At 41.3% G+C, this 19,999-nt stretch overlaps 1 protein-coding gene across 1 annotated transcript in view; it reads left to right on the forward strand.

Annotated features, from left to right (window-relative positions):
- ITPR2 (inositol 1,4,5-trisphosphate receptor type 2) overlaps positions 1–19,999 on the forward strand; it is a 458,186-nt gene that overhangs the window by 122,010 nt on the left and 316,177 nt on the right. The window contains 6 exon segments of the mRNA XM_049783873.1: positions 11,552–11,703; positions 12,477–12,576; positions 13,071–13,231; positions 16,739–16,880; positions 18,413–18,574; positions 19,806–19,978. Coding sequence (XP_049639830.1) covers positions 11,552–11,703; positions 12,477–12,576; positions 13,071–13,231; positions 16,739–16,880; positions 18,413–18,574; positions 19,806–19,978 — 890 coding nt within the window.

Below are 19,999 nucleotides of genomic sequence, written 5' to 3' on the forward strand. Positions count from 1 at the left end.
GGCTCTGCCAATAAGGGAGCAGACCGAGCCATGGTGTGGAAAAGGCTGAAAACAATGATTTGGGCAGTTGATAGGAGACTTGGTCTTTTTTGGGGGGGAGTGGGGTGGGGACACATCCAGCAGTACTCAGGGCATACCCTGACTGTGCTCAGAAGGATCATATGTGGTACAGGGTCAGCCACATGCAATACAAATGCTGTATTGCTGTCCTATCCCTCTTGTATCAGACCTGTTTCTCCTGTTTTGTTCTTTTTTTGTTTGTTTGTTTTGTTTTGTTTTTGGGTCACACCCTGTGACGCTCAGGGGTTATTCCTAGCTATGTGCTCAGAAATTGCTCCTGGCTTGGGGGGACAAAATGGGACTCTGGGGGATCGAACTGCAGTTTGTCCTAGGCTAGCATGGCAAGGCGATGCCTTACCACTTGTGCCACTGCTCAGCCCCCCTGTTTTGTTCTTGGACCTCACTCACATTTATGTCTTTTAGCCTTCACCCACCCTAGTCACAGGGTGGCTTGTGCAACCTGGATGTGGGATGGGCTTCAGCAAGTGACCTCTTTGTGAGTGCCAGGCTTGTTGTTGACATCCCTAAGACCTTGACACTGGGGGAAAGTGAGAGTGAGAATGAAAGTGAGAGAGAGAGAGAGAGAGAGAGAGAGGGAGAGAGGGAGAGAGAGAACCATGTATGAGACTGTACCGAGAGAGAGAGAGAGAGAGAGAGAGAGAGAGAGAGAGAGAGAGAGAGAGAAAGAGAGAACCATGTGAGAGAGAGAAAGTACCAGTGGTCCTCAAACTTTTTAAACAGGAGGCCAGTTCACTGTCCCTCAGACAGTTGGAGGGCTGGACTAGAGTAAAAAAAAACTACCATATTTTCCGGCATATAAGACGACTTTTGAAACAAAAAAAGTCAACCGAAAATCGGGGGTCATCTTATATGCCGAGTATATCCCAAAAAATGTTTCAATATGCCGGTAAGCGAAAATTGTGTGAATATTGCCACAAACGAATTTTCCAACTTCATCCTGCACCAATCACTGTAAGGCTGCTCGGACCACCTCTCTAACTCAGCCAATCCAAGCAGGCTTTTTATGCATGCAAATTAGACAATGTTCTGGACCCGAATCTACACTGTCAAAAGCCTGCTCAGATTGGCCAGTCAGAGAGGAAGTCTATTACAGTATAGCCTTTGAAACTTTGCTTGTTGTGATTGGCTCACTGTGGTATATACAGTTGCAGCACAGGAACGTTCTGTCTGATACAGCGAATATAGGCCTAAACCTATATTTTTATTTTAACTGCAAAATTAGGGGTCGTCTTATACGCCCAGTCATTTTATACGCTGGCAAATACCATATGAACAAATTCCTATGAACACTCTATTTTATTTTGAAGTGAAGAAACAAAACAGGAACAAATATAATATGTGAAATGTGGGCTATAGTTTGAGGACCACTGGAGTACACCATGTATATGTGTGTGTGTGTGTGTGTGTGTATGTGTGGGAGAGAGAGAGAGAGAGAGAGAGAGAGAGAGAGAGAGAGAGAGAGAGAGAGAGAGAGAGAGAGAGAGAGAGAGAGAGAGAGAGAGAGAGAAAGAGAGAAAGAGAGAGTTATGCTGCTTTCCTTTCTGAAAATTTACTTGTATGCTAACCTTGTAGGTCCCACAATCCAGGTTCTCACCCCACCATTAACTGTTGTGACCTTAGGCAAGTCAGATCTCTGTCCTGAGTCTTGGCTTTCTCCCCCAGTGGAATGGGGTGTCTGCTATGTGTATCCCACGGGCGTGCTCCCAAGTGGAAACCCTCTAACTGGGGATGGTTTGCATGCTATTGTGTTCTGAGGGCACCAGTCATAGCTTTAGCCTGGGCTGTGCCATGGGTCCCTGTGCTTATCCCTCCTTCGCTCCAGTCGTGCTGGCAGAGCTAAACTGAAGATGAGCGTGTGCAACTTCCAGGGTGGCACAGAGTACAGAGGAGATCTGAATTCAGGGAGCCCCCTCACCGAGTACAGAGGAGATCTGAATTCAGGGAGCCCCCTCACCGTGCTCTTGGGCTTATAGCTAGATGCTTTTCTTTTACTCAACTGTGGTTTTTCTGATGCCTCTGCAGCTGAGGATAGCTGCTAGGTGGAAATGACTGCACCTTAGAACTTGAACTTCAAGGAGCACAGGTGGATCTCGGATTCCTTCACCTAGAAGCATTTTGTTCTGTGTTTTTTTTTTTTTCTCTCTCTTGAAAATCTCTACCTCGAAAAATCAATAAAATGAAGATTGTGAACCTCCAGAGCTACTGTTTAGCTTTCATTTTATAGACCATTTTGCCACCTAGCAATAATTATGTGCCGGTTTCAAAAAAGTAAACAGAGGTACATTTGGGAGTTTTTTTTTTAGCTTGTGAGAAACAAAATGGAGTTTCCGAGATGGTGCTCACTCCTCTCAGATCTGGGGTCTGGTAAAACCAAGTTAGCTATGACCAGGCTGATTATTTTCATCCCTAATTTTCCCTGTGCTGCCTGCTTAATATCTAGTGAATATTTTGTCCTGCAATTTAGAGGAAAAATATTCACTGGTTGTCTTTCAGTTTTGAAGTTTCAAAGGTTAATGTATGGTGCCGCTGAAATGAGGTGGCGTCAGCCAGAGAGCGCCCATTAAAGCCCAAATTGCTGCATTTCCTTCACAGAGGAGCCTGTTATTTGCAATCTTACAAATGTACAGCAGCCATGGGCCCCTACAAACATTGGAACTGTGTCAAGCACAGCTGGGAACCTGACGGCCATGGCTTTCTTCTCCTTGAAAGACTGATTCTTTGCAAATGACTCTTCAGAGTGGGGCTTGGGAATGTCTGGAGCATTAGCGTGGCTGTGCTGTGCTTTTCTGAGGTGGCCTTCCATGATACTGGGTGGGTGAGCTTCTTCATTCTGGGACACTGCCCAGTGCCACAGTGTCCCTGGACCCTGTTCACCACTAGAAATGTCCTACCTCCTGCAGGATACAGTGATAAAAAGTGTCTTTAGCAGTGGTCCAATGCACCTCTGTCCCACAGCAACACTGCCCCCTCCCCTGCCCTTGTTTAGAGCTACCAGTTAATATGTATACTCCTACAAAAACAAGTACTCCAGGAATCACGCACTTATTTAGTGTAGTTCTATTCTGTAGGATTCTTTTTTTGGGTGGTGGGTGGATACCATAATCTAAAAGTAGATTTCTCGAAGATCCACTCTATCCATGGTGTCAAAAGTGAGGTGTTAAGAGAGAAAAGAAGGTGTCAGTTTTTAGACTGGAGTGATAGTACAGTAGGTAAGGCGCTTATCTTGCATGCAGCCAACCTGGGTTCATCTCAGAACACCACTTATAGTCCCCCAAACCCTCCCAGGAGTGATCTCTGAGTACAGAGCCTAAAGTAAGCCCTGACTACCACTGAGTGTAGCCAAAATATCAAAAAAGAAGAAAAGAAATGGTAGGGTAGGGAGAGGGTTGGGAGGAGAGATAAGAAGAGGAAGGAGGAGGGGAAGGGGGAGGGAAGGGAATGGAAGGATGGGTTGAGGAATGATGCATTGGACGGTCACAGGATGGTAACATTGGAAGGAACCACAGCAGACAGGAGAAGTTTGAGTATAGCTTAAACCTGAAACTCCTGGGACTGATCAGAGCTCTCAGATGTGCACTGACTCTTGCTGCCAATCAGTGAGGAGTGTACAGGTCGAAATCATCCTGGAGCAGTCAAACTTCTTACAGAATCTTCTTAGAAAATATCCTTTCTAGGGGCCAGATCGGTGGCACAGTGGTAGGGTATTTGCCTTGCATGTGGCTGACCTAGGGTGAACCTCAGTTCTATCCCCCAGAGTCCCATATGGTCCCCCAAGCCAGGAGCGATTTCTGAGTGCTTAGCCAGGAGTAACCCCTGAGCGTCACTTGGTTGTGGTCCAAAAACCAAAACCAAAACAAAACAAAATCCTTTCTAGGGGCCCGAGCAGGATGGACCTGGGTTTTGATTCCCAGCATCCTATTTAATCCCCTGAGCCTGCCAGGATTGATTTTTGAGCATAGATCCAGGAGTAACCCCTGAGCACCGCCACGTGTGGCTAAAAAACATCCCCTCCCACATAAAAGAGAGAAAAGAATATATTCTTTCTAAAGAGTGCAGTGTGTAGTATGGTGTCTCTCAAAAGTTCAGTGACTCATAGGTAAGTCAGCGGAAAGTGCCTAGGTAGGAAGGGACTCTAGTGAGCATTGTCTGGTGCATGGTTTTTTTTTTTTTTTTTTTTTTACCTATGTGGCCTGAGAAGATGTGCCCAAGTTGGCTTCCTAAGCTGGACTCATATGGAGCCTCATAGCCTGAGCTTCTCTGGTCCCTAACTGGGAGCTCCAGGCTGGAGTTTGCAGGTAACACCTGTGTGTAGGCTCCCCAGCATTTATGTGATGCAAGAGGAGGCTGCTATGAGTCTCTGCAGGAAACTCAGGCTTAGGGATTTTTTTTTCTTCAAATTTTTATTAGAACACTATGATTTTATGATTTACCAAGTTGTTCATAATACAATCATTTCAGGCATTAAATATTCAAATGCCAATCTCAGCACCAGTGTGACCTTCCCTTTGCCAGTGTCCTCAATTTCCCACCCATTCCCCTCGCCTGCCCCCTTGCAGGCATAAACAAATTTACTTCATATTGTTTGTTACAAAACAAAGGCACATGAAATCATCAACAAGGATCACCTTGAAATGAGAGTTATATCTCTCCATGGTCTTACTAAAAGTCTGTCTTAAAGATTTACTGGGCTGTGGTTGGTGCTAATTGAGCCTTCTGCACTACTGTTTAGTCCCACTGAGCTTGATGTAACTTTCCCATCAGATTTCCTGTAATACAACTGGACTGACACTCCTATAAAATATTGAGGTGTTGACTATGTGGTTGAAGCAAATTTGGTGGCTTGGCAGTTTGATAAGGTTAAGTTGCAGAGCTGGGTTGTTTTTGTTTGAGGGTGTAAGGTGTGCCACTGTATTGCTGTGGTTCATGCAGAAAAGGGGATCTGTCTCCCCTTTCCACTTTCTGGGAATGCCTCAGCCAGGACCGGACTATCTGGGAGGTATCAGCAGCCATTATTTCGTTCTGGAGTTTGGTGGAAGAGCTGGGTCATTTTTCTGCTGGAAAGATGGCAGCAGTTGGTAGGAGCTGCTGAATTTTTCTGGTGTGTGTGTGTGTGTGTGTGTGTGTGTGTGTGTGTGTGTATGTATGTATGTGTATGTGTGTGTGTGTGTGATTGGTCCAATCCCAATTGAAAGAAAAGACCCAGACATTTTGTGTGTTTGTGTGTGTGTGTGTGTGTGTGTGTGTGTGTGTGTGTGTGATTGGTCCAATCCCAATTGAAGGAAAAGACCCAGACATTTTAGTCCTGTAGTTCTATCTAACCTGAGAGGATTCAGCTGCTCATGTTTGAGTTCAGTTGTGGAGCAAGGCTGTTTCTGTCAAAAGGTGTAGGGCTGGGGCTGGAGAGATAGCATGGAGGTAAGGCGTTTGCCTTTCATGCAGGAGGTCATCAGTTCAAATCCCGATGTCCCATATGGTCCCCGGTGCTTGCCAGGAGCAATTTCTGAGCCTGGAGCCAGGAATAACCCCTGAGTACTGCCGGGTGTGACCCAAAAACCACAAAAAAAAAAAAAAAAAAAAAAAAAAAAAGGTGTAGGGCTGGCACTGGGCTTGGGGATCTTACTGTCTGCAAAAGACACAACTGCTGGGGATAGAGAGATAATCCAAGGTCTAAGTCATGTGGCTGAAAGTTTCCCCCATTTGATCCCTGTCACATCATGTTGCCTACTGATCCATACCATGAGTGATCCCTGAACACTCCTGCTTAGGAGTACGTCCTAAGCATCACTGCTGTTGCCCAGCATGACTTAAGACCTAAATAAATAAATAAATAAATAAATAAATAAATAAATAAATAAATAAGTACTGTGGTGTTTAGAAAGCCACAAGCACACAGTTTTGGACATAGCTGCCTTGACTTCATAGCAATCTGTGATTTTCTTGTGCATTGAATCTTTTTTTAAATAATATCTTTAAGCACCATGATTTTAAAATGACTATAGTCTGGTTTCAGTCATAATGTGCATTGAACCTTGATCTCCACTTTTAGCAATATGTCACTAATGAAATAAAATACAATGGCAGAAGGTTTAGTAAGCTCTTGTCATTAGCTGTCCATTCTGTTTAATTGGAGTGTTGCTGTAGGGATGACAGCATCAAACAAATGAGGCTGACTGGAAATTCAAAGCACTATTACAGATACTATGAATTTTAGGGCATCTTCTTAGCTGCAAGGCCTCCTGGGAGAAGGAAGATATGGGGGAGGATGCCTGAACTGGCTTTACAAAAACCTTGGTGCTATTATCTCAAATACTGGCATGCCTGAATTTTTGTCAGATTGGTATCTCTGGAGAGAATTGTAGAGGGATGCTGAGGCAAGGCCATAGGTGAAATGGTGATTCTGGGTGATTGAGTCAGCAGGTGTGGCTTTGGCAGGTGGGAGCTTGGCCTGCCCTCTCCTCCTGAGAGGCCAGCTTTCTGCTACATGGCTAGTGTACTCATGATCTTTCACAGCTTGGTTTACTACTCATTAGAGAAAAGAGTCAATCTTTGGAGCTGGCTGTTGTGAATATCCAGTTAGTAGGTCTTGATGAAGACTTTTCATCCAAATACTTTTCCTGCTTTGGGGTGGGGTGGATTCCCAAATATGCCCCAGGGCTGAGGCTGGAGATAGCAAGTACCTGAGGGTTAGGTGTGTGGGTCTAGCACTGCTGGTGGTGCTGCTCTAACTCAGGTGCCCCCACCCCCAGGCCTATGCTTCTCTGGCCCTAGCCCAATTTCTAATTGTATTATTCGTCTTCTTATTCAGTCATGAAATTCTTTATGTGTTCCACATGCAAGTTTCATTTCAGATATGTAACTTATGAAAGTTCTCTGGGGGAAATCTGTCTATTGGTTTTTTTAAAGAGCAGTTTTATGTTTCCATAAAATTCACTGAGAAGTAGAATTCTCAGATATTTCTTGCCTCTTCCCCTGTCCCCACATAGCCGCCCGTATTATCAGCATCCTAACCAGGTGGCTCAGTGGTTTCATTAACTTACTTTCTACCTTTTTGCCATAGGAAGCCTCAGTTTGCATGAAGTTCTCTCTTGGTTTTAACTAGCCTAGGAGTTCTTTTTTTAAATTTGTTTTTTATTTTTAGATATGCCCAGTGGTCCTCAATGGTGCTGCAAATCAGTAGGGCTTTTCTGAATGTGTAACAAAGGCCTTACCCCCTTTGACTATCTCTCCCATGTGGTGCATGTGGTGTGGGGCATTCTGCTGGAGTCAGAAGGCTTGGCTCTGGTTCCTGAACTATCTTATCAGCATTTTCTTTTTCTCTTGGTTTCTAGACCATATATACCCTGCAGTATTCAGGACCTACTCCTGGTTCTGTGCTCTGGGATAACTCCTGGCAACATACAAGGGACCATATGGAATACTGGGGATCGAATTCCAGTCAATCATGTTTAAGTCAAGTGCCCTATCTGCTGTACTATATTACTCCTACCCATTTTTCTTTCTTTCTTTCTTTTTTTTTCTTCTTGTTTCTGGGCCACATCTGGTAGTGCTCAGGGTTTATTCCTGGTGGGCTCTGAGGACTAACTAAATGGGATGATGTGGGTCAAAGCTGATTGTCTGAATGCAAGAAAATATCCTTCCTACCCACTGTACAATTGCTCTGACCTAACAGTTTCCTTTCCTAATAGTGTCATTAAGCTAATCATTTAATTAATTTTTAAAACAAATCATCATGTGATAACAAGTTAAAAAGTTGCTGATAATGGCTGGAGTGATAGTATAGTGGGTAGAGCACTTGCCTTACATGCAGCCTATTCAAGTTCAATCCTTGGTGTTTCATATGGTTTCCTAGGCACCATGTGGAATGATTCTTGAGTGCAGAACCAGGAATAATCCCTGAGCATTGCTGGGTGTGGCCTAACTCCCCCCCAAAAGAAAAGTTATTGAAAGTTGAATTTCAGTCGTATAATGAATGTTCCAACACCCATCCCTTCATCATTGTTCATTCTACCATCATTTCCCCTAATTTCTCTCCCTCCTCTACTCCACCACTAGCCTAACTCTATCGCAGATATTTTTCTTCTCTCTCTCCCCCTCTTTCTTCCTTTTAGGTACCATGGTTTGCAATACTGTTACTAAAGGGGGTATCATGCATATTATTTTACTTTCTTTTAGTTCCTTATTCTTGTTCAAAGTAATTTTCAACTATTATTGTCATAGTGGTCCCTTCTATGTCTTGTCTTGGGTCTTATTCTCATAGTATATTTTCTTTTCAGTGTATCTTGCAGATGAGTGTGATTGCTCTATGTCTATTTTTCTCCCTTTTGACTCATTTCACTCAGTATGATATTACCCCCTGTCTATCCATGTATAAAAGTTTCATGACTTCATTTTTCCTAACATCTGCACAGTGCTTCATTGTATAGATGTAAATGTTGTCTTTTCTTTTTTGGTTTTTGGATCACACCCGGCAGTGCTCAAGGGTTACTCCTGGCCCTAGGCTCAGAAATCGCCCCTGGCAGGCACAGGGGATCATATGGGATGCCGGGATTTGAACCACCAGTCTTCTGCATGACAGGCAAATGGCTTATCTCCATGCTATCTCTCTGACCCCTAAATAGTATCTTTTAAGTTAAAAATAATTTAGTTTATATGAAGTCCTTTGTATGCCACCTTATTTTGGTCTGTGCTCTGCTTGTCATGTCTAAGAAACTATTTCCTATCCAGCACCACAAAGTTATTTTTTTTAACAATATCATTATTTAAACACCATGATTACAAACATGATTGTAGATGGGTTTCAGTCATAAAAGGAACACCCACTTCACCAGTGCAACATTCCCACCACCAATGTCCCCTATCTTCCTTCTCCCCCATTTTCTGCCGGTATTCGAGGTATTTTACTTCTTTCACTCATTAACATTGTCCTGGTAGTTGTTAGTGTAGTCATTTCTCTAACTGCACTCACCACTCTTCGTTGTGAGCTTCATGTCGTGAGCTGGTCCTTCCGGCCCTCATCTCTGGGCATTATTCAGTAATGTCTCTTGTTTTTCTTAAAAGCCATAGATAAGTGAGACTAATCTGTATGCCTTTTTCTTCCTCTGACTTATTTCACTTAGCATAATAGTTTCCATGTTCATCCATGTATAGGAAAATTTCATGACTTTATCTCTCCTGATGGCTGCATAATATTGCATTGTGTATATGTACTACAGTTTCTTTAGCCATTCATCTGTTGAAGAACATCTTGTTTGTTTCCAGAGTCTGGCTATTGTAAATAGCGCTGCAATGAATATAGATGTGAGGAAAGGATTTTTGTATTGTGTTTTGTGTTCGTAGGGCATATCCCTAGGTGTGGTATAACTGAATCATAGGGGAGCTCAATTTCCAGTTTTTTGAGGAATCTCCTTATTGTTTTCCATAAGGGCTGGACTAGATGGCATTCCCACCAGCAGTGAATGAGAGTTCCTTTCTCCCCACATCCTGCCAGCACTGATTGTTCTTATTCTTTGTGATGTGTGCCATTCTCTGTGGTGTGAGATGGTACCTCATTGTTGTTTTGATTTGCATCTCCCTGATAGCACCACTAAGTTTTACCTGCTTTTTTTTTTTTGCCACACCCAGAGGTGCTTAGGATTTACTCCTGGCTCTCTGTTCAGGTATTGATTCTGGTGGAGCTCCAAGACCATATGGGGTGCTAGAAATTGAACCCAGGTTGGCCACATGCAAGGCAAACATCCTATGCACTCTTTTGCCACTCTGACTCATAAAGATGTATTTACTTCTATGAGTTTTGTAGTTTTAACTTTTTATTTAGCTGTGATTTAATTTACTTTATTCTTGCAGGTAGATCTCTACTTTTATAGCACTATATTGTAAAGATTATTTCTGCTTTAATGAGGAGTCATGGCATTTTGCTTACTTTGATAAGGTAGAGACTACATCAGTTCTGTTTCTCCTGTTAATTTCCTGTTGTTTGGACTTGTTCTTGATTGTCATTGTGCTACTGTAGTTCAGTAGCTAAGAAAAGGACAATAGGTTCAGCTCATACTGGGTTTGAGTTTTAGGTTAACCATATAATTATTGTATGAACTTGACCCTGAGAATCTTATTTACTCCTTTATGCTCTGGAATAAATGGGAATACTCATATCTAGTTCATAGGACTAAGGACCAGAGTGATAGTACAGTGAGCAGAACACTTCATTTCATGTGGCCAACCCAAGATTGATCCCTGGCTCTTCTTAGATCCCCTGAGCCCTGCCAAGAGTCATTTCTGAGCACAGAGCCAGGAGTAAGGTATGAGCTCCACTAGGTGTGGCCCCAAACAAAAAACAAACAAAAAAGCTCAGAGGACTCAGTATTCTAAAGTATGTTTGTTTTAGGCATAGATATTATTCTTGTCTTCCTATAAGAACTGTCAATAAAACTGCTGGTAAAAATTAAGATTCAAGGGGCTGGAGAGATAGCATGGAGGTAAGGCATTTGCCTTTCATGAAGCAGGACGGTGGTTCAAATCCCGACATCCCATATGGTCCCCTGTGTCTGCCAGGGGCGATTTCTGAGTGTGGAGCCAGGAGTATCCCCTGAGTGCTGCTGGGTGTGACCCAAAAACTAAAACAAACAAACAAAATAAAGAGTTAAATATTCCAGAAATTTTATTTTGTGAAGCATTTTAATATATGTGCTGCCAAAGCGAGCATGTGAAGAAGCCTTTAAAAGTCATTGTTGATGACACAATGGTAATCATATTTATTGATTTTCAAGTTTTATTCATTTTAATAAATATATAATTGTTTTATTGCCTTAAAACAAAGTTTATATTACAGTTATATTTTGCTTTTGGATTTCTTTACATCAAATTATTACTTAGGGTGATGGGTTCAGGAAAGTTGAAGGAAAGGTCCATAATCATGAATCAGGTGCACTTCTTGTTGATAAAGGAGGATGTGATGTCCAGGAAATAATGATTATGCTGAAAATCACAACAAAAGCTTTTGTTTGTAGAGATCTCAGTTCTCCACAGTTAGACTTCTTTTTAATCAAATGGAATAAATGTATGAGCTGAGTGGAATGTTGTTAATCCCCTTATTTCCTGTTAATGTCCTAATTGTTTGTTGGAAATAAGGCATCCACTCAGAAACACTGCCGTATGTATTCTTTGGAATCATCATAATTGCTACAGTGTGTGATCCAAAGGAAAATTGGTTCCCCAGGAAGGATTATAGCTATTGTGACAATTAGCACACCATGGGAAGGCTCAGATCAAGCATTAGTGGGCACTCTGCCCACCAGGGTAGGTGACTTATCACTACTGATAATAGTTATCTGGAACGCTGCTTTTCAGGATGATGTGAAATGGCCTCTCTCTAATTGAGTGATGCAATAACATTCATATTTATACATTGCCTTCCTACTCATTGGAGAATTTAGTGAGAAACCTATAAAAGTAAATAATCTTACCTCTTTAACAGAGAGATGGAGAACTGCCAGCTTCAAAGAAGAAACGCCAGACGGGTGAGAAAATCATGTACACTTTGGTGTCAGTCCCACATGGAAATGACATTGCATCTCTTTTTGAATTGGATGCTACGACTCTTCAGAGAGCTGATTGCTTGGTTCCAAGGTAAAAAAAAAAAATAAAAGGAAGAAAGTGTTCAAGAGCCAGACAGATAGTGCAGGGGTTGAGGCATACACCTTGCATACAACTGATCCTGGCTTGAACAGGTATGCTCTGGGCATTGCTGAGTACAGTCCTGGAACCCCCAGCACCTCTGAGCCTGGGCAATGCAATATCCTTAGGCCAGATTGGACTCCCCTGCACTATGGGCCCTCTGAGCACTGCTTGAGAGCTCCTGCTTCCCCCAAAAGAAAGACAGTAGCTTTCTGAGTAAGCTTACTAGTAGGTAAAGAAGTAATATTATAAAATTATCAAGCATAAGTACATAGCAAGAATGTCAGAATGTTCTGGCAGCTCTTGCTTTCATTTCTTGTCTTGGGTAAAAAGGAGTCACAAGTGGAAAAGTTTTATGAACTCCAATTTCAGTAATACTACTACACATTTTTGGGATGAGCATACACAATGGGGTGTAGGGCTCATTCCTAGCTCTGTGCTCAGGGGTCACTTCTAGTGGTGCTCAAGGAACCATATGGGAGATCAAATCTGGGTCAGCTGCATGCAGGGCAAATGCTTCACCCAGTGCTGTACTATTGCTTTGGCCCATTGCTACATGTGTTGATGCTTCATTTATGAATTTTCTCTTAAACTTGACTGATCTATAGTGAGATTAGCTACTAGTGCCTAGTATATTTATGCTCATTGCCTTTTTGAAGATGTTATATATGTTCATGTGTAAATATGTTAGTCTTTGGTAATTTTTTTATACTCTTTGCTTTTAGGAATTCATATGTTCGATTAAGACATTTATGTACCAACACATGGGTCACCAGTACTAGCATCCCCATAGACACAGATGAAGAGAGGCCTGTAATGCTGAAGGTACGTGTTGCTGAGAGTGGTTTAATTTTCTGTGGAATGTGTGGGTATAAGTGGGTCTCTCTACTCAGACCTGAAACCTTCACCATTGATTCCATTCAGCGTGTGTGCCACTTGCTAAGGTAGCTGCCTACTAGCTCAATGTACCTTTCAATAGTTTGGTGGTTGGGGACAGCAGATACTGAAAGTGGGAATTGCATGTAGAAAGACTCTTTCAGGAATGCATTCTTTTCTTTAGTTGAAACTGAAGTCAGGGGCCCCTGTGAAAGGGATCAGTTTCAAGTTGGCATTTGGGCACAGGCAGGCAGCAGACCTGGGAATCAATCAGTTCCTCACATCTCAGAGCAGACAAAGCATGTGTTGGTGGAAAGAGTATACCTGGAGCCCCCCTTCTACCTTGTATTTCTTTAACAGTGCTCAGGTGTGTTAAGACTCAAGGTAGTCCATAGTTGCTAACCATGTGAGTGGCCATTTTCAGTGGAAAAATCTCCTTGCAGATTGGAACTTGCCAAACAAAAGAGGACAAGGAAGCCTTTGCCATTGTGTCTGTCCCACTGTCTGAGGTTCGAGACTTGGATTTTGCCAATGATGCCAATAAAGTGCTGGCAACAACCGTGAAGAAGCTAGAGAATGGCACAATAACTCAGAATGAAAGGAGGTCAGTGGCTGTTTATTTATTTTTTTTATTTTTGGGCCACACCTGGTGGTGTTCAGGGGTTGTTCTGCATTCAGGAATAACTCCTGGCAATGCTTGAGGACTATATAGGATATCAAGAATTGGATTTGGGACAGCTACATGCAAGGCAAATTCCCTCTTCACTATTTTATCTCTAGCCCCTAAAACCCATTTTAGTGGTGATGCATTTGCTGTTGCATCTTAGCTTGAATACAGTTATTTTATTTTCTCTCTGAACTTCCCTTTCAGATGTTTCACAGATGGTTTATACTACCTTTTGCTGCACTGATTTGATATTTGGGTTTGGAATTCTGGACGTCCTAAAATAAATTTTGTTTTTCAAATTTGGTTCACATCTAGCAATGCTCAGGGGTTATTCCAGGCTCTGCACTCAGGAATTACTCCTGTCAGTAATGCTGGGGGACCATATGGGTTGTTGGGGTTCAAACCCAGGTTGGCCACATGCAAATAACTTACCAACTATGCTTTTGCTCCAATCCTTCTAAGATAATTTTTTAAATTAAATAACTTTTTAATTTAAACACCATGATTATAAACTTAATTGTAGTTGGGTTTCAGTGATAACAAGAACACCCTCCTTCACTCGTGCAACCTTCCCATCACCAATGCCCCCATCTCTTCCCTTCCCCAATCAGATAATTTTTTTCCAATAAGCTAATTTTTAATGTGTTCTTATTTATTTAAGACACATTTCACTGCTCAGGTACCACCAAAAATCTGTCTGCAGAGTATTGTTAGATAGTTTGGTGCTCAGGTGCTGTTTATTGTCCTTGGAGAACCTGGTCTTGATATTTCAACTGTCATGCGTGACAGGCTTCCTTGTTTCTCAAAGCTGAATTATATTCTGTTTTTCCAAATACAGTCAAGTACATGTTGCTTAATGATGTTCAGCCACTACAGATACACTATAGTGTGGCTGACCACCAAATTCTACCCTCCAACCTTGGCACATATAAGCTGAACCCATGTAGTTTTGTTTAACTATACTGTGTTAATCCACATTACAACTTGATTGCCTAGTAATGCATTTTTGAGAATGTAGTCCTGTGTTTAAGTGATACTTTATTGCATTTGTTTCCCTGACTTTGACTGTTGCTTATATGTCGCAGAAGAATTCATGGAAAATGAGAAGGGAACAGTGATTGCCCCCAGGCTGAGAGCGAGGGGAAATGGAGTGCTCTGCCCCAGAAAGTGGGTTTATGTTCATTTCTTGGAACTTTCATTTAGACTCGATTCCTGAATTCTGGAAGTCAGTGTGTAGCATTGTATGTAGAGTTGACAGTTCTGTATTGTCCATTGAGATGTTTTTTGAGGGTAGAGCTTATGCAAGTGTTCTCGAAACAAAATGTGAATATACATGCACATACATGCAAATAAACACTGACCAATTCCATTTTTGGACTGAACATTCTGGAATATTTGCACAAAAGAAGCTCAGATACATGTGCACAAGTGCATGTTTGGGAAGGTTGCCTTATTCTAAATCATGCCAAATAGACAGTCGTCCAAATGCCCTTAAGCAGTTGAAAACAAATTTGGTGATTCATTCAAAAGGATGCATTATATGGATGAAGGTAAGTGTGTTGCAGCAATGTGTCACAACATAGATAAATCAATAAACATAGATAAAACAATTTGTGGTTGAGTGACACTAGATACACATGTCTTTTCCATGATTTTATTTGTAAAATTCAAAAGCAAACACAACTTAGTGCTGATTCTTTAGGGCCATTTCAGCAATGGGAAGAATATAAAGAGCGGTTCACTACCATGGCCTTGCCAGCAAAGTGCCTGAAATTGTGCATGAACTCTGCTTATAGGAACAGTACAGTCTGGCCTACAGCCACATCTCCCCAGCACAAAAAACAATTTTCAGAGAAATTGAGTCATGCTTTTCACTTCTGCTGCTGCCCTCAGAGATTATGAGTGTAATCATAGACATATATTTGGAAACCAGGGGCCAGGGAGCTGGGTCAGAGGACTGGTGCTCAAGTTGTGCTTGCAGGAACCTGATTATCATCCCCTGAGCACGTGCCCCTCCCCCCCCCCCCACTGCTCCTCTTATTTAAAATAAGGCATGTCAAGAAAACAAAGTATCTCTGTACTTTGGATGGGAATTTATGGCCCCAGGCTGAAATCAGATGAAGGGCGTGGATGGGTAAATTCTGCCTGGTGTCTCCTGTCTCCATTTGCTCTGGGAGGGACCATTCTCTTGTGTGAGATAAGCCTGAAAATGAAATCAGGAACTATGAAACTTGTTGGCATGGTCATTTTATTGATGATCAGCCTATCAGTGACAGGGAATGATTGTGTTAACATGTAAATAGATTGGATTTACATGCTTGGAGAAGAGCTTTTTGTGGATTTTTGTATAAGGGTAAAGAGCATAAAGAAGAAAACTAAGAAGATGAGTTTTATAATACACTTTAGGTATCTCTGTCATTGAAATTTAATAAAGTAACACCAAGAGGCACCATGGGTGAAAGTATGAAGTTTTTGACATTTGCAAACCTATTCATATTTTCATAACCATTTAGAGCATCTATTTTAGAGATTTTTTTTGCCTTTATTTATAGATCACTTTATTACAGATCACTTATTCCTAGTCTGTGTTACAGAGAAATCAAAAGGTGTTGAGGAGTAGGATTTTGCAGTTGGAGTTTCCCAGGGACTTTGGGAAAATTTGTTCTCCCCTTAGTAGAAAAGCTCTTCTGTGATGGTGTGGTCAGAAGTTAATCAGGACCTGGATGGTGTTATTCTTTAGTCTTGTCTGCTGTCCTAGCTCAGGCAACTTTTCTGTATAGTAATCTTTGTGACTACTTAGGGCTCGAGCACTGGTGGGGTTATAGACTTTGAAGGTAGTTTGTAAATATTTTGATCATTATGAACTGCTTAAAGACACTATGTCAGTTAAATTAAATACTTGTCTTTTTTTTTTTTTTTTTTTTTTTTTTTTAGCCATACTTGGTGGTATTGGTGGTGGTACTTGGCTTATTCCAGTCAGGGCTCTAGGAACCATATGGGGTGTACTGGGGACCAAACATGGGTGGCTGTGGCTGTCTGCAAAGCAAGCACCCTACCTGCTGTACTATTGTTCTGGATCCTAAGTATTTTTTCTTTTGAAAGTATTATACTTTATTATATAAATGCACTATAAATAATATTTTGTTGCAAAAATATGCTTTCATATTTATAATTTTTTATCATTTATATCATTTATATATTTTAGTATTTTGGTTCTTAGTGTTTATTAAAAACCAGGTTGGTGGTGAGTGTCACATAGCATGAATTTTGCTACCAGATACTCACTGGGAGCATGTTATTATAAAACTATGATACTTCAACAAAATTTTAAAAATAATTTATGACATTATTTAGTAAATACAAGGCACAGTTTTTATCCCTCCCCCCAAATTAAGCATGTTGTAGATTATTGTTTAATGACATTTACTTCCCATTTTATCATAGGTTTGTTACCAAATTATTGGAAGACCTCATCTTCTTTGTTGCTGATGTACTGAATAATGGGCAAGAAGTTCTAGATGTGGTTATCACTAAACCAAACCGAGAACGTCAGAAATTAATGCGGGAACAAAACATACTGGCCCAGGTGAATTTTTTTATATTAAACTTGCATATTACTCTCTGGAATTGTAATAGGCATCCAGCCCTGGCTCTGTCAGGGTCTTTGGGTCTTGCTGGAGATGCTTAGAAATACATGGTGATGCCCTTCAAAATGTGACACTATGGTTTTCTAGGTAGAATTTCCTGGAGAACTTGGGCATTGCTGTTTCTGTATCTTCCCCCATTTCTCCCTCTTTCCATAAAAGCAGGCCCCTTGTTATTGTCTCCCAAGTACTCTCTCAACAGCCTTTGAGTGCTTTCCTTGAAAATGAGCTGCTCCTTTGTTGGTATCTTCCTGAAATGTTCCAGAACATTCCACCATGTGAACCCCTTCCTCATCAATACATGACTGCTTTTCTACTTTTTTTTTTTTTTAATTTTTGGGCCACATCGGTGACACTCAGAGGTTATTCCTAGCTATGCGCTCAGAAATCGCTCCTGACTTGGTGGCCCATATGGGATGCTGGAGGATTGAACCGTGGTCTGTCCTAGGCTAGCGCGGGCAAGGGCAGATACCTTACCACTTGCGCCACTGCTCCGGCCCATGACTTTCTACCTTCTACTTATTTACTAAGTTAAAAGAATTTTTATTCACTTAATTACTATACAAAGTTATAGGAATTTGAATTAATTAAATAGGACTCAAGGACCATGACATTAATGTCAAATTTTTTATGGCCTTGGAAAGGAACAGAGCAGACATTGTTAGTGAGTATCTGGAACTGATTGAAAGTGTAAAATCAACTTTTTGTCACAGAGACTGTAATAAGGCATTTTTTCTAACTTGGATTTTTTTTGGGTATAAAACTTAATTTTAAGGACTTGGAGGACCTATAATGATTTATTAATATTTTAGCCATCAGACTGACTTTTAACTTGACTCATGCTTCATTTCATGTGGAGGGATGCTCCCTTCTGTTTCTGCTTGTTTATATATGCACCATCATGCCTATTTCATCCTGCCTGCTCAGTGCTGCGACCTATCTGCCTTTTCCACACCCAAAGTTGTGATCTTTTTTTACTCTATAAATGCCTGCCTTCCATCCATCCATCCATCCATCCATCCATCCATCCATCCATCCATCCATCCATCCATCCATCCATCCATCCATTCCATTCCTGCTTTCTTCCCTCCTTCCCCATCTCTTACCTACTCTTTCTCCCCCTTCCTTTTCCTCCCCCCTCCCTTTCTTTCCCTTCCTTTCCCTTCCCCTCTTCAGAGAAGCACTGGGGTGGGGGTGGGGGTTCTTCCTGGTCCTGTGCTCAAGAGTGCCCCCTGGTGGTGTTCATCCGGTTATATATGGTGGCAGAATTCGAACCATGGTTGCAATTTTCACAGCCACGTGGAAGGCCATTGCCTTCTTTTCTGTACTAAGTTTCTAGGCCTTTTTATTATTTCTACCCAAATGTGAAAGAGTATTTGAGTTAAGAGGCATATTTGGACACATAATGAAGTTACTGAACTTCTATGAAGTTACTAGTTACTGAATCTGGGCGTTTGTTTATTCTTCCTACCAGGTCTTTGGGATTCTGAAAGCACCCTTTAAAGAGAAAGCAGGAGAAGGTTCTATGCTGAGACTTGAGGATCTGGGGGACCAGAGATATGCTCCCTACAAGTACATGCTACGACTGTGCTACCGAGTGCTGCGCCATTCCCAACGGGACTACCGCAAGAACCAGGTGGGCGGCTTCATTCTGGAATTACTTTCAAGATTTTTGTCACTAGAACATGTGAAATTATGATGGTAAATTTCTCTTCTAAGCGAAATGAGATACAGTGGCAACACATAAGAATGACCTTTAGGTGGTTGTGAGTTAACATAATTACTGCTGGTTCCTGGTAAGATTTGAATCACTAGTGGAGTGGCCCTGGAGGGAGGTAAGCGTCCTCTGGCAGCATTTCTAGGAACAAACCTCATGTCATTGTCCTTTTCGGAAATGAGCCATGAAAGCAGGGAGCTTGTGTGGGGAGGTCTGGTGGGGACAGGGAGAGAAAACCAGTGAATCTCAGTGATGGCTATTGAACTTTTCTTAAATGAAAAACTTGATATGAAACAACTTTCCAATGCCTTTAGAATAGTATTTTACAGTCACAAAGGAAAATCTCTCTTGGCCTAGTGACCCTGTCTTATCTGACCCTGCCTGCGCTCTGCAGAGCTATGCTGAGGTTTCTTCCAGGGTTCTTACTAGCTCTTTATTGCTAATAGAATTCGTTAATACTGTGGATTGTGCTTAATTAAAATCTGCAGTTACTCTGTGATAAAAAGTTGTGATTTTAGTATGGTTTATTTTTTCCCACCACTCAGAGAAATAAACACACTCATGTTAAAAAATGACTTCACCAGGGGCTAAGGAGTCTCAAGTGCATTGGTGGAGATAAAAAGAACAGAACTAAATATCTAAGAAAAAGTCAACAACAATAAAATCATGAGACCCAAATTTTAATGATCAAAACTTAAAATGGGCCTGTTATGCTGGCAGGGGATTGCACCCTAAGAACACAGTAGAGGGAGGTCAACACTGGTGGTGGGATTGGCCCTGGTGATTCTTTGTATGTCTGAAACCTAGCTATGAAGGACTTTGTAAGTCACAAAGTTTTCAGATCCAATATAATCCAGGTATATAATATATATCATTGCATAATAATATATGTTATGCAATAATACACTATTATTATATAATACATAGCATAGTAACCATACACTATTATATGCCAACACATAATTAATTCAACAAGTAACATAATTAACATGTAATTGATATGCATTAATTAAATAATAAATATTCCTTTCAAAAGCTCTCATTATGGAAGAATTATTTACTCGTACTTTGGCTTCTTATTTCAGTATTAATCAATAAGCCGATTGATGCTGTTCCTTCTAGGATCTTTGACAGCCGTTCTGCCTTGCAGGAATACATCGCAAAGAACTTTTGTGTCATGCAGTCCCAGATTGGCTATGATATTCTGGCAGAAGATACCATCACAGCTTTGTTGCATAACAATAGAAAACTCCTAGAGAAACACATTACTGCGAAGGAAATAGAAACATTTGTCAGTTTACTCCGGAGAAATCGTGAGCCAAGGTTTAAAATGGTTCCTTCAGT

This window comes from Suncus etruscus, chromosome 11, assembly GCF_024139225.1.
Source record: "Suncus etruscus isolate mSunEtr1 chromosome 11, mSunEtr1.pri.cur, whole genome shotgun sequence".
In the NCBI taxonomy this organism is placed as follows: domain Eukaryota; kingdom Metazoa; phylum Chordata; class Mammalia; order Eulipotyphla; family Soricidae; genus Suncus; species Suncus etruscus.